The 13379-nt window shown below is 40.5% G+C and overlaps 1 protein-coding gene across 1 annotated transcript in view; it reads left to right on the forward strand.

The window, feature by feature from the left end:
- Positions 1–10924, forward strand: part of LOC123750645 (mRNA (2'-O-methyladenosine-N(6)-)-methyltransferase) — a 221183-nt gene extending 210259 nt beyond the window's left edge. The window contains exon 8 of the mRNA XM_069323555.1: positions 9394–10924. Within this exon, the coding sequence (XP_069179656.1) occupies positions 9394–9763 (370 nt within the window). The 3' untranslated portion in view covers positions 9764–10924. The remainder of the gene's footprint in view (positions 1–9393) is intronic.
- The last annotated feature ends 2455 nt before the right edge of the window (positions 10925–13379 follow it).

Genomic DNA, 13379 nt, shown 5'->3' on the forward strand with positions numbered 1-13379 from the left:
GTAAATTATAATAAGCACTATAAATTATTACATAGAATAACAGTGCTACCAGTGTGATGCACTGTGTTTATTGTGAAATTTCCCCAGTGTGCATGACATCAAATGTTCCCCAAAATATAATTTTTCTTTGCAAAATGATAAATTACCGTCCCTGAACATGTCTATGTAAAAATAATTACCAAATTCCACTTACTTTGGCTGTGAGGGCGTGGACAAGGTGCGCTGTGACGTCATCAGGGGCTGGTCGCCCGTGTGTGAAGCTCCCAGACACGGTCGCGCGGGCCATTCAAGCACCGCGTGTTGCCACAAATATATTTTCAAATATTTTTTCTATGCATTTCCAATGCGGTTTTATTTGTTTCTTTTATCGTATATGATGCATATTTGTTACCTTTACAATATGCATACAGTAGAATGTTCATAATTTTCCATGAAACTGTGATACATGTGTCAGTAATGAGTCCACATTAAATGTTTATTGTCACAATATTACGTGGTAAAAATTCACTAAAATTACAATATGTACAGTTTCACATACTATTTACACAGTAACACACTGTATTACACACTCAGTACTTTGGAGGTGCATAATAGTCAACGAAGTAGTCCATGGTACACAGCGCGACTTTGCTCTCCTTGCACCAGCTACAGATAGGTTTTCGTTTCCTGTTTCATCGTTCTGTGTGCTTGCAAATAACGCACTCGCGTGCACCCTTGGCTTTAGTACTTGTAGGTGGTATGTAGCCAAGCTTGTAAAGCATAAAGTAGTATTGAAACGATTATAGGAAAAGTTCAATTTGTAAGGTAGTCTTGAAAAGATCGCTTTGTAAGGTCCCACACAGGAAGAGATTCAGCTAGCCTCAAAGAGTGTCCATCAGTCAGGAAGAGATTCAGGTATTCTTGAAAATATCAATGACCACCACCATGGAAGCCGCTAACACTGTTCATCTATGCTACTTGTATCAGATGCATCATCACTGAACGCAGAAAACGATTCATCTATGTATCATCTATATACATTAGAGATGGCAAGGGTGGGGCTCAGAGCTACACCTGGATACGCTCGCTGTATCATCCTCATAGGTGCTGTATCACTGGCATCCGATCGTTGTGTTAAGCCCTTATTGCGCCTAGCTTCACCAATGTTATGACCCTTATGTTCTTCAAACAATAGGGTCTGAATTGCACCGACTGAGCACAGTCTTTCTACACCGTGTGGGACAGGTGTTTGAGAGCCAGAGGCACGTGTGCCACAAATGGTTGCTCACGCACTACTAACCCAGCCAGCAGCCCTTGTCTTTCATATTCGTTATAGCAAAAGGTTCGTTCAGTGTTTGTTGGGTAGGCTGCTCCATTATGACAATCTTTCTTTGTTTCAAATGTGTTCCATTTGTTTTGTATTTGTCACTTACGTCTCAATAATGGAGCAGCCTACCCGACAAACACTGAACGAACCTTTATAACATTTGTCCATTTTTTCAAATTGTTTCAACAGTTCTTTTATTTTTCGTTTTTTTTTTTTGTTTTTTTTTTTAAGAAACATGGAGCAGCCGACCTGTAGACCACCGAACGAACCTTTTTGACATTTGTACTGGTTTTCAAAATTCTTCATTTTTTTATTATTTACGTTTTTTGTATGTAAGAAACATGGAGCGGCCTACCTGCCGACCACCGAACGAACCTTTTGCTATAGGACAAATGAAAAATAAATATTAAACACATTTGAAGAAAGGAAAATGTCATAATGGTTTATTCAGTGTATGTAAGATAGGCTTCTCCATTATTGAGACGTAAATGAAAATTACAAAACAAATGGAACACATTTGAAACAAAGAAAGATTGTTATAATGGAGCAGCCTACCTGCTGAACACCAAACGAACTTTTTTGACATTTGTTGTATATCAGACATTTCATTCCTTTTTTCCTACAAAAACGTCAATGCTTTGCAACATCTCAGCAGTCACCCTTTTATATCCCAGCATCATTAGCATCTTTAAACAAGAACAACATAATTTATGTGCATCGTCGGAGGCGTCTAAGAATGTGCAAGAAGCAGCGCCACCCCACCATGTGGTGTTGACGTTACTCAAACCAGCGTTCGTCATACGGGACAATTTGACACTGATCGGGCCGTTCGTTACCCAAAATATTCGTCTTTTGGGGCAATCGTTATGCGAGGTACCACTGTATATATATATATATATATATATATATATATATATATATATATATATATATATATATATATATATATATATATATATATATGTGTATATATATATATGTATATATATATATATATATATATATATATGTGTGTATATATATATATGTATATATATATATATATATATATATATGTGTGTATATATATATATATATATATATATATATATATGTGTATATATATATATATATATATATATATATATATATATATATATATATATATATATGTATATATATATATATATATATATATATATATATATATATATATATATATATATATGTATATGTATATATATATATATATATATATATATGTATATATATATATATATATATATATATATATATATATATATGTATATATATATAAATATATATATATATATATATATATATATATATATATATATGTATATATATATAAATGTCGTACCTAGTAGCCAGAACACATTTCTCAGCCTACTATGCAAGGCCCGATTTGCCTAATAAGCCAATTTTTCCTGAATTAATATATTTTCTCCAATTTTTTTCTTATGAAATGATAAAGCTACCCATTTCATTATGTATGAGGTCAATTTTTTTTATTGGAGATAAAATTAACGTAGATATATGACCGAACCTAACCAACCCTACCTAACCTAACCTATCTTTATAGGTTAGGTTTGGTTAGGTAGCCGAAAAAGTTAGGTTAGGTAGTAGAAAAAACATTAATTCATGAAAACTTGGCTTATTAGGCAAATCGGGCCTTGCATAGTAGGCTGAGAAGTGCGTTCTGGCTACTAGGTACGACATATATATATATGTCGTACCTAGTAGCCAGAACGCACTTCTCAGCCTACTGTGCAAGGCCCAATTTGCCTAGTAAGTCAAGTTTTTATGAATTAATTGTTTTTCGACTACCTAACCTAACCTAACCTAACTTTTTCGGCTACCGAACCTAACCTAACCTATAGAGATAGGTTAGGTTAGGTAGGGTTAGTTAGGTTCGGTCATATATCTACGTTAATTTTAACTCCAATAAAAAAAATTGACCTCATACATAATGAAATGGGTAGCTTTATCATTTCACAAGAAAAAAATTAGAGAAAATATATTAATTCAGGAAAACTTGGCTTATTAGGCAAATCGGGCCTTGCATAGTAGGCCGAGAAGTGCATTCTGGCTACTAGGGACTATATATATATATATATATATATATATATATATATATATATATATATATATATATATATATATATATATATATATTTTATTTATTTATTTATTTTGGTAGCAGTCTTTCCTGTAGACATATATTATTAAATATGACCAAAAAAGTAAGATTAATAATTCTAACATGAATTTTCTCGATCTTTCTTACGTTTCTTTTCACTGTTGACGGTAATTCAAAGATCAATTCTCCAAAATTCATTTTTATTTCTAGTCTGACGCGACACTTGAGCGCGTTTCGTAAAACTTATTACATTTTCAAACACACACAACTTTAACTGAATAGAGCTTAAACATCTTTCGAGTTTTTATACCTACATTTGGGTGAAGTGACATGTTACAATAGTTTTGGATGAGGTGAAAATAAACTTTTAACACAAGACAGAACACGAAACAATGAAATACAAACAGGTATTAAAGTTAGGTAACTGCAGAAGGCCTATTTTTATTGGCCCATATTTCTTGATGCTTCTATATATATATAGAATGTATGTGGAGCTATACTCTAGACTCTAGACTCTATATATGGAGCGGAGTCTTGAAGTGGGTAGAATATAGTTGTGCATTAATTGGCTGTTGATTGCCGGTGTTGACTTCTTGATGTGTAGTGCCTCGCAGACGTCGAGCCGCCTGCTATTGCTGTATCTATTGATGATTTCTGTGTTATTTGCTAAGATTTCTCTGGTGATGGTTTGGTTGTGGGAAGAGGCTATATGTTCCTTAATGGAGCCCTGTTGATATGCATCGTTAAACGCCTGGAAAGAGATGTTGTTGTCTTGCCTATATACTGAGTTTTTTGAGGCTTACAATCCCCAAGAGGGCATTTGAAGGCATAGACGACGTTGGTCTCTTTTAAAACGTTCTGCTTTGTGTCTGGAGAATTTTCTCATGAGTAGGCGGGCCGTTTTTTTGGTTTTATAGTAAATTGTCAGTTGTATCTTCTGATTTTTGTCTGTAGGGATAACGTTTCTACTGACAATATCTTTCAGGACCCTTTCCTCCGTTTTATGGGCTGTGGAAAAGAAGTTCCTGTAAAATAGTCTATAGGTGTTGTGTTAGTTGTCTCTTCAGAGGTTGCATGGCGTTTCACTTTCCTTCTTATGATGTCTTCCACGAAACCATTGGAGAAGCCGTTGTTGACTAGGACCTGCCTTACCCAACAGAGTTCTTCGTCGACTTGCTTCCATTCTGAGCTGTGGCTGAGAGCACGGTCGAGATAAGCGTTAACAACACTCCTCTTGTACCTGTCTGGGCAGTCACTGTTGGCATTCAGGCACATTCCTATGTTTGTTTCCTTAGTGTAGACTGCAGTGTGGAAAGCTCCTTTCCATGACTGTTACATCTAGAAAGGGCAGCTTCCCATCCTTCTCCATCTCGTAAGTGAAACGCAACACAGAACTCTGCTCAAATGCCTCCTTCAGCTCCTGCAGATGTCTGACATCAGGTACCTGTGTAAAAATGTCGTCAACATACCTGCAGTATATGGCCGGTTTCAAGTTCATGTCGACTAAGACTTTTTGCTCGATGGTACCCATGTAGAAGTTTGCAAACAGGACACCTAGGGGAGAACCATGGCGACCCCATCTACTTGCTTTTACATGTGTCCATCCGTGCACAAGAATGGTGCCTCTTTAGTACAAGCTTGGAGTAGTTTCCTTAGACTGTTTTCTGGTATGTCAAGAGGAGTACAGGCCGGATCACGGTACACTCTGTCGGCTATCATCCCGATTGTTTCATCCACAGGTACGTTGGTAAACAGTGATTCTACGTCCAACGAGGCTCTTATCCCTGTGGCCCGTGTTCCCCGCAGCAAGTCAACAAATTCCTTTGGAGACTTCAGGCTGAAGGCGCAAGGGACATAAGGAGTCAGCAAGCCGTTGAGTCGTTTTGCCAGTCTGTACGTGGGTGTGGGTATCTGGCTGATGTTTGGCCGAAGTGGGTTTCCAGGCTTGTGTGTCTTGACATTTCCATACGTATATCCAGGTTTATATTCCCCAATAATCTTTGGCAGGTGGAGTTCAGATTTCTTGGCGTTCACAGTTTCGATCAATTTGTTGACCTTTGCTTTCAGTTCGGCTGTAGTGTCCTTCGTTACCCTTTGGAATTTAGTTTGGCATAGAGTATGAGGTTCATTTTCGCCAGATATTCGTCTTTTTTAAGAATGACGTATATTGGCGACTTGTCGCCTCTTCTGACAACTATCTCCTTGTTCTCACGAAGGCTCTTAGCTGCCACTTTGAGCTCGGGGGACAGTATGGTGCTTCTGTAGTTGCCTCGATTCTTTCCTCCTTCCGCAATAAGTTCTGCTTGTAAGGTATCTTTGGTAGTGACCTTCTTTTGTGCTTCGAGGTCGAATATGTCGTCCAACAGAATCTCCAACTCCACTTTCCGGGCCATCTCACTCGGTCTGGACATAACGTGACAGTTTATACCCAGATTTAGGAGAGTGACTTGGTCCTCAGTGAGGTTGATTCCTGCAAGGTTCAGGAAGCCATCTCTTGGTCGTGGAATTGCCATAGGTCCTCCATATAACGTTGTTAGTTTCTTCATTATCCTTGTTTCAGTGCTGAGGTGATGTCGGTCTGTGAGGATGTTGAGGTGTTGTTCAATGCGAGTACGGAGACTTTCATCGATGTTGCTGTTTCTCCATTCATTTGTAGCATGAAGTAGTTGCGCTTTGTTGTCTTTGATTTCATTTTCTGCCATGTATATCTGATCACGAATCAGATCTTGGCGATATTTTATCGTGAAGGCTTGATTCCTTGCTGCTGGGTCATGCATTTTAATATTAGTATATTTTGGTAGTAGTCTTTCCTGTAGACATATATTATTAAATATGACCGAAAAAGTAAGATTAATAATTCTAACACAAGTTTTCTCGATCTTTCTTACGTTTCTTTTCACTGTTGATGGTAATTCAAAGATCAATTCAAAATAAAAATGAATTTTGGAGAATTGATCTTTGAATTACCATCAACACTGAAAAGAAACGTAAGAAAGATCGAGAAAATTCGTGTTAGAATTATTAATCTTACTTTTTCAGTCATATTTAATAATATATATATATATATATATATATATATATATATATATATATATATATATATATATATATATATATATATATATATATATATATATATATATATATATATTTTTTTTTATTTTATTTTATTTTATTTTATTTTATTTTATTTTATTTATTTATATATATATATATATATATATATACAGTGGTACCTCGCATAACGAATTTAATCCGTTCCATGTTCGTCATGTGAAACGGACGTCATACAAAACGAGTGTCCCCCCATGTAACCAGTGTGATGCACTGTGTTTATTGTGAAATTTCCCCAGAGTGCATGACATCAAATGTTCCCCAAAATAAAATTTTTCTTTGTAAAATGATAAATTACCGTCCCTGAACATGTCTATGTAAAAATAATTACCAAATTCCACTTACTTTGGCTGTGAGGGCGTGGACAAGGTGCGCTGTGACGTCATCAGGGCCTGGTCGTCCGTGTGTGAAGCTCCCAGACACGGTCGCGCAGGCCATTCAAGCACCGCGTGTTGCCACAAATATATTTTCAAATATTTTTTCTATGCATTTCCAATGCGGTTTTATTTGTTTCATTTATCGTATATGATGCATATTTGTGACCTTTACAATATGCATACAGTAGAATGTTCATAATTTTCCATGAAACTGTGATACATGTGTCAGTAATGTGTCCACAATAAATGTTTATTGTCACAATATTATGTGGTAAACATTCACTAATATTACAATATGTACAGTTTCACATACTATTTACACAGTAACACACTGTATTACACACTCAGTACTTTGGAGGTGCATAATAGTCAACGAAGTAGTCCGTGGTACACAGCGCGACTTTGCTCTCCTTGCACCAGCTACAGATAGATTTTTGCTTCCTGTTTCATCGTTATGTGTGCTTGCAAATAACGCACTTGCGTGCACCCTTGGCTTTAGTACTTGTAGGTGGTATGTAGCCAAGCTTGTAAAGCATAAAGTAGTATTGAAACGATTATAGGAAAAGCTCAATTTGTAAGGTAGTCTTGAAAAGATCGCTTTGTAAGGTCCCACACAGGAAGAGATTCAGCTAGCCTCAAAGAGTGTCCATCAGTCAGGAAGAGATTCAGCTAGCCTCAAAGAGTGTCCATCAGTCAGGAAAAGATTCAGGTATTCTTGAAAATATCAATGAACACCACCACCATGGAAGCCGCTAACACTGTTAATCTATGCTACTTGTATCAGATGCATCATCACTGAACGCAGAAAACGATTCATCTATGTATCATCTATATACATTAGAGATGGCAAGGGTGGGGCTCAGAGCTACACCTGGATACGCTTGCTGTATCATCCTCATAGGTGCTGTATCACTGGCATCCGACCGTTGTGTTAAGCCCTTATTGCGCCTAGCTTCACCAATGTTATGACCCTTATGTTCTTCAAACAAAAGGGTCTGAATTGCACCGACTGAGCACAGTCTTTCAACACCGTGTGGGACAGGTGTTTGAGAGCCAGAGGCACGTGTGCCACAAATGGTTGCTCACGCAGTACTAACCCAGCCAGCAGCCCTTGTCTTTCATATTCGTTATGGCAAAAGGTTCGTTCAGTTTTTGTTGGGTAGGCTGCTCCATTATGACAATCTTTCTTTGTTTCAAATGTGTTCCATTTGTTTTGTATTTGTCACTTACGTCTCAATAATGGAGCAGCCTACCCGACAAACACTGAACGAACCTTTATGACATTTGTCCATTTTTCAAATTGTTTCAACAGTTCTTTTATTTTTCGTTTTTTTTTTTTTTAAGAAACATGGAGCAGCCGACCTGTAGACCACCGAACGAACCTTTTTGACATTTGTACTGGTTTTCAAAATTCTTCATTTTTTTTATTATTTACGTTTTTTGTATGTAAGAAACATGGAGCAGCCTACCTGCCGACCACCGAACGAACCTTTTGCTATAAGGCAAATGAAAAATAAATATTGAACACATTTGAAGAAAGGAAAATGTCATAATGGTTTATTCAGTGTATGTAAGGTAGGCTTCTCCATTATTGAGACGCAAATGACAAATAAAAAACAAATGGAACACATTTGAAACAAAGAAAGATTGTTATAATGGAGCAGCCTACCTGCCGAACGAACCTTTTTGACATTTGTTGTATATCAGACATTTCATTTCTTTTTTCCTACAAAAACGTCAATGCTTTGCAACATCTCAGTAGTCACCCTTTTATATCCCAGCATCATTAGCATCTTTAAACAAGAACAACATAATTTATGTGCATCGTCGGAGGCGTCTAAGAATGTGCAAGAAGCAGCGCGACCCCACCATGTGGTGTTGACGTTACTCAAACCAGCGTTCGTCATAAGGGACGATTTGACGCCGATCGGGCCGTTCGTTACCCAAAATATTCGTCTTTTGGGGCAATCGTTATGCGAGGTACCACTGTATATATAAATATAAATATATATATATATATATATATATATATATATATATATATATATATATATATATATATATATATATAAAATAAATAAAATAAAATAAAATGGGGGGGGGGGGTTACCACCTCTGGTTGCACTTAGTATCATAGCTTCAGGAAGCCTCTGGGGCTCACCCAGATATTGGCATTTCATTACATTCAAAGCTGGCTTTTTGTACTCCCTTCTCATGTTATGTAATTTTCAACTTCATCCCTGTATTGCCTTAGTTTCCTTTTCACTGATTTTGCTCTCCTTATTCTATGTAAATCATAAGGCAGCCATTTTCATGGCTTGCTTTCTTCCAGGTTTCCTGCTATTTACCTTTTAATAATTTTGCTTCTCTGCACTAAAGGTTTGGTGCATTGAGAAAGATTTTTACATTAAGTAATTTTTCATGTTCAGTATATCTTTTTCCTTCAATGCTTTCAGGTCTGAGGTTGTTCTTAAGAGTGGACATGGAACTGTTGCTGTGTGGCTCCAGAATGATGCTGGCTTTTCACGCTGGGGCCCCACTCCAGACAAAGTTGATGCTTTGTTGGAAGCATTCAGACCTGGCCGTGAGCGTGATCGGGACCGGCAAGAGATGCTGTCTCCGCCTCGCAGGGACTCCAGTGCCGAAGCTCCACCTCCTTACGTTGATGTAAAATCTGCCCCTCCACTATTAGCTGGAGGCTCTCCGTTGGCAGCACCAACTGCTCCCTCGCCAGTTATTGCTCCCTCAGCTATCATGAGCACCTCGCCATCTCCAGCTATACCTCCAACTGCCCCGACCAGCCCGACCACCACTACAGCCATATAGACCTAAAAAATTTTGGGAAAAATTACCTTATTTTGTCTATGGAAAACTGCACTATCTTCATATTGCTGATGTGCAAGATTTGTAAAACAGTGTACAGTTTTGTGTAGAAATTTCAATTTCAATTTTTTTTTTTTTTTTTTTTTTTTTTTTTTTTTTTTTTTTTTTTTTTTTTAGTTCCATTAGGTGATCTACATGTATTAGCAATATATAAAAAAAAATTGTTGGAAAGTGTTCATGATATAGAATTGCCTCAAGCAAATATTTATGTGATTGGGTGATCCCTGTGTCTTGGTAATTTGGGATTTGGCAGGTGACACTTTTTATTTATCTATTGAGTTCATGCATGTTTATTGGTATCAATATTTATCATAATTATATGTACATGTGTTGTGTGTGTGTGATCGCATTGTCTTAAATTGTTTCTCTATTTATTTGTCTACCCTGACAATTTCTCCTCTCGACATCATTTAAAATGTAAAGACTGTGTAAAAAAATGTATCTCTTAAATTATTAAATTACTTGTTTTTTTAATTAGAGACTACTGAAGACAGAAAAATTACTTCTCTATTGGTTTAGTAAAAGCTGTCATTTTAAGTATAATTTTGAACACAGTTTTAATTGTGTAGCAAGATCCGAGATATTTGGTATATTTTTAACAGTCACCTCAATTGTGATTTTTGCATCTCATTGAAAGGGTTCAGTGAAAATCCTGCCAAAACTCAACATTACCAGGTGACTTGGGAGGTTGGGGGGGGGGGGGAGGGGGGAGGCAGAGGTTACAAAGACAAGGTGTTGGTGATCATAGGAGGAAGCAGCTGTGTGAGGCTGATGGTGCAAGACCGGAGCATTTTACCCACACGTTTGCCATATGCAAGTTATCCTTTTTTTATTATTATTATTATTATTATTATTATTATGCAGTTTGCTTGGTATTGTATGATAGTTTCCAGAGTTCTATAATATGTAGTTTTTATGACTTATTATTTTTTACTTGCGCACACACGTGTAAAGCTTCTGGTAATTTTATAACCTGCATTTGTAAATGGAAATATTGTTTATATATGTTTGATATGTATTTTTATTTACATTTTATTTTAAACCTGGCATTATGGTACATAACTGTACTCATAAATAAATATACATCAGTATGTCTAGTTTCGAGCACAATTTTTTTTTTACAATCCAGTCAAATGTGATGGGCAGAGATCAGTTTGCCCATATTAATATTCTTGTTGCAGCTACAATAACACACACAGGTATATTACAGGGTCAATCAAAAATAGTGCTTCCTAATTTTTATTCACACCATTTGTATAAGCTATGAAAGTTACTTGAGAAATGTGTACACTGTTGCTTTGTGATTCTTCAACATAAGTTAATATCAATCTCATTCAAAGTGTCCAACCACTTGGGCTGGACGGTAGAGCGACGGTCTCACTTCATGCAGGTTGCCGTTCAGTCCCCAACCGTCCAAGTGGTTGGGCACCATTCCTTACCACCGTCCCATCCCAAACCTGACCATCCCATCCCATCCTGACCTCTTCCAAGTGCTATATACAGAGCACCACTTGGTTTCCGAACTTTAGTTATCCGAAACTTCCAGTTTCCCGATTGGGGTTGGGGAGTCGTGCTACCCAAATAAAGTTCGGGTAGGAAGGGGTCCGCCAAGCGTTATGCCAGCCTGTGGTGGTAGGTGGGAAATGGTCCAGTTTGCCCACTGTGACTTCACAGATTCACGGCCTATTATTCCTATTATTTTGAATTGTCATAAGGCTGGAATGTTCATTTTGTGCTTTTGTTTTACATATCTGTACAATCAAGAAACATCTGTGCACCATGTCGGCTCCAAATGCATGCATTGCATCAGTGATGGCTGACTTGTGGGTGGATGGATTTAGGAGCTTAGGTGGGAGGCAGTATGAGAGAGGGGGAAGAATCAGTGAGAGAGGGGGAGAATTAGAAAGGGAGGGAGGGAGAGATGCTAGGAGGGAGGGGGAGGTAGGGAGAGATGCTAGGAGGTAAGTAGGAAAGGAGAGAGGGGAAGGTAGGGAGAGATGCTAGGAGGTAGGCAGGAAGGGAGGGAAAGGCTGGCTGGTTGGCAGGCAGGGTGGCAGGCTGGCAGGCAGGCAGGCAGGCTAGCTGGCTGGCTGGCAGGCAGGCAGGCAGGAAGCGATGTATGGGTGTTGAGGTGAACCACGTGACCTCTGAGTGTGTGTATGGGTGGGGGGGGGAGGGAGAGGTGTGTTGGGGGTGGGGAAGGGACCGGCTGACTCCGTAAGCCTAACCACACTCGACAGACCTGTGACCCAGATTTGTTTCTTAAATGTACAGTACATCATCGTATATTTTTGGCAGGCAGGTTGGCTGGCAGGATGTGCCTGCAGGCTGGCTGGCAGGATGTGCCTGCAGGCTGGCTGGCAGGATGTGCCTGCAGGCTGGCTGGCAGGATGTGCCTGCAGGCTGGCTGGCAGGATGTTCCTGCCTGCAGGCTGGCTGGCAGGATGTTCCTGCAGGCTGGCTGGCAGGATGTTCCTGCAGGCTGGCTGGCAGGATGTGCCTGCAGGCTGGCTGGCAGGATGTGCCTGCAGGCTGGCTGGCAGGATGTGCCTGCAGGCTGGCTGGCAGGATGTGCCTGCAGGCTGGCTGGCAGGATGTGCCTGCAGGCTGGCTGGCAGGATGTGCCTGCAGGCTGGCTGGCAGGATGTGCCTGCAGGCTGGCTGGCAGGATGTGCCTGCAGGCTGGCTGGCAGGATGTGCCTGCAGGCTGGCTGGCAGGATGTGCCTGCAGGCTGGCTGGCAGGATGTGCCTGCAGGCTGGCTGGCAGGATGTGCCTGCAGGCTGGCTGGCAGGATGTGCCTGCAGGCTGGCTGGCAGGATGTGCCTGCAGGCTGGCTGGCAGGATGTGCCTGCAGGCTGGCTGGCAGGATGTGCCTGCAGGCTGGCTGGCAGGATGTGCCTGCAGGCTGGCTGGCAGGATGTGCCTGCAGGCTGGCTGGCAGGATGTGCCTGCAAGCTGGCTGGCAGGATGTGCCTGCAGGCTGGCTGGCAGGATGTGCCTGCAGGCTGGCTGGCAGGATGTGCCTGCAGGCTGGCTGGCAGGATGTGCCTGCAGGCTGGCTGGCAGGATGTGCCTGCAGGCTGGCTGGCAGGATGTGCCTGCAGGCTGGCTGGCAGGATGTTCCTGCAGGCTGGCTGGCAGGATGTGCCTGCAGGCTGGCAGGATGTTCCTGCCTGCAGGCTGGCAGGATGTTCCTGCAGGCTGACTGGCAGGATGTTCCTGCAGGCTGGCTGGCAGGATGTGCCTGCAGGCTGGCTGGCAGGATGTGCCTGCAGGCTGGCTGGCAGGATGTTCCTGCAGGCTGGCAGGATGTTCCTGCAGGATGTGCCTGCAGGCTGGCAGGATGTTCCTGCAGGATGTGCCTGCAGGCTGGCAGGATGTTCCTGCAGGCTGGCTGGCAGGATGTGCCTGCAGGCTGGCAGGATGTTCCTGCAGGATGTGCCTGCAGGCTGGCAGGATGTTCCTGCAGGATGTGCCTGCAGGCTGGCAGGATGTTCCTGCAGGATGTGCCTGCAGGCTGGCAGGATGTTCCTGCAGGATGTGCCTGCAGGCTGGCA

Source organism: Procambarus clarkii, chromosome 13 (assembly GCF_040958095.1).
Source record: "Procambarus clarkii isolate CNS0578487 chromosome 13, FALCON_Pclarkii_2.0, whole genome shotgun sequence".
NCBI classification, from domain to species: Eukaryota; Metazoa; Arthropoda; class Malacostraca; order Decapoda; family Cambaridae; genus Procambarus; species Procambarus clarkii.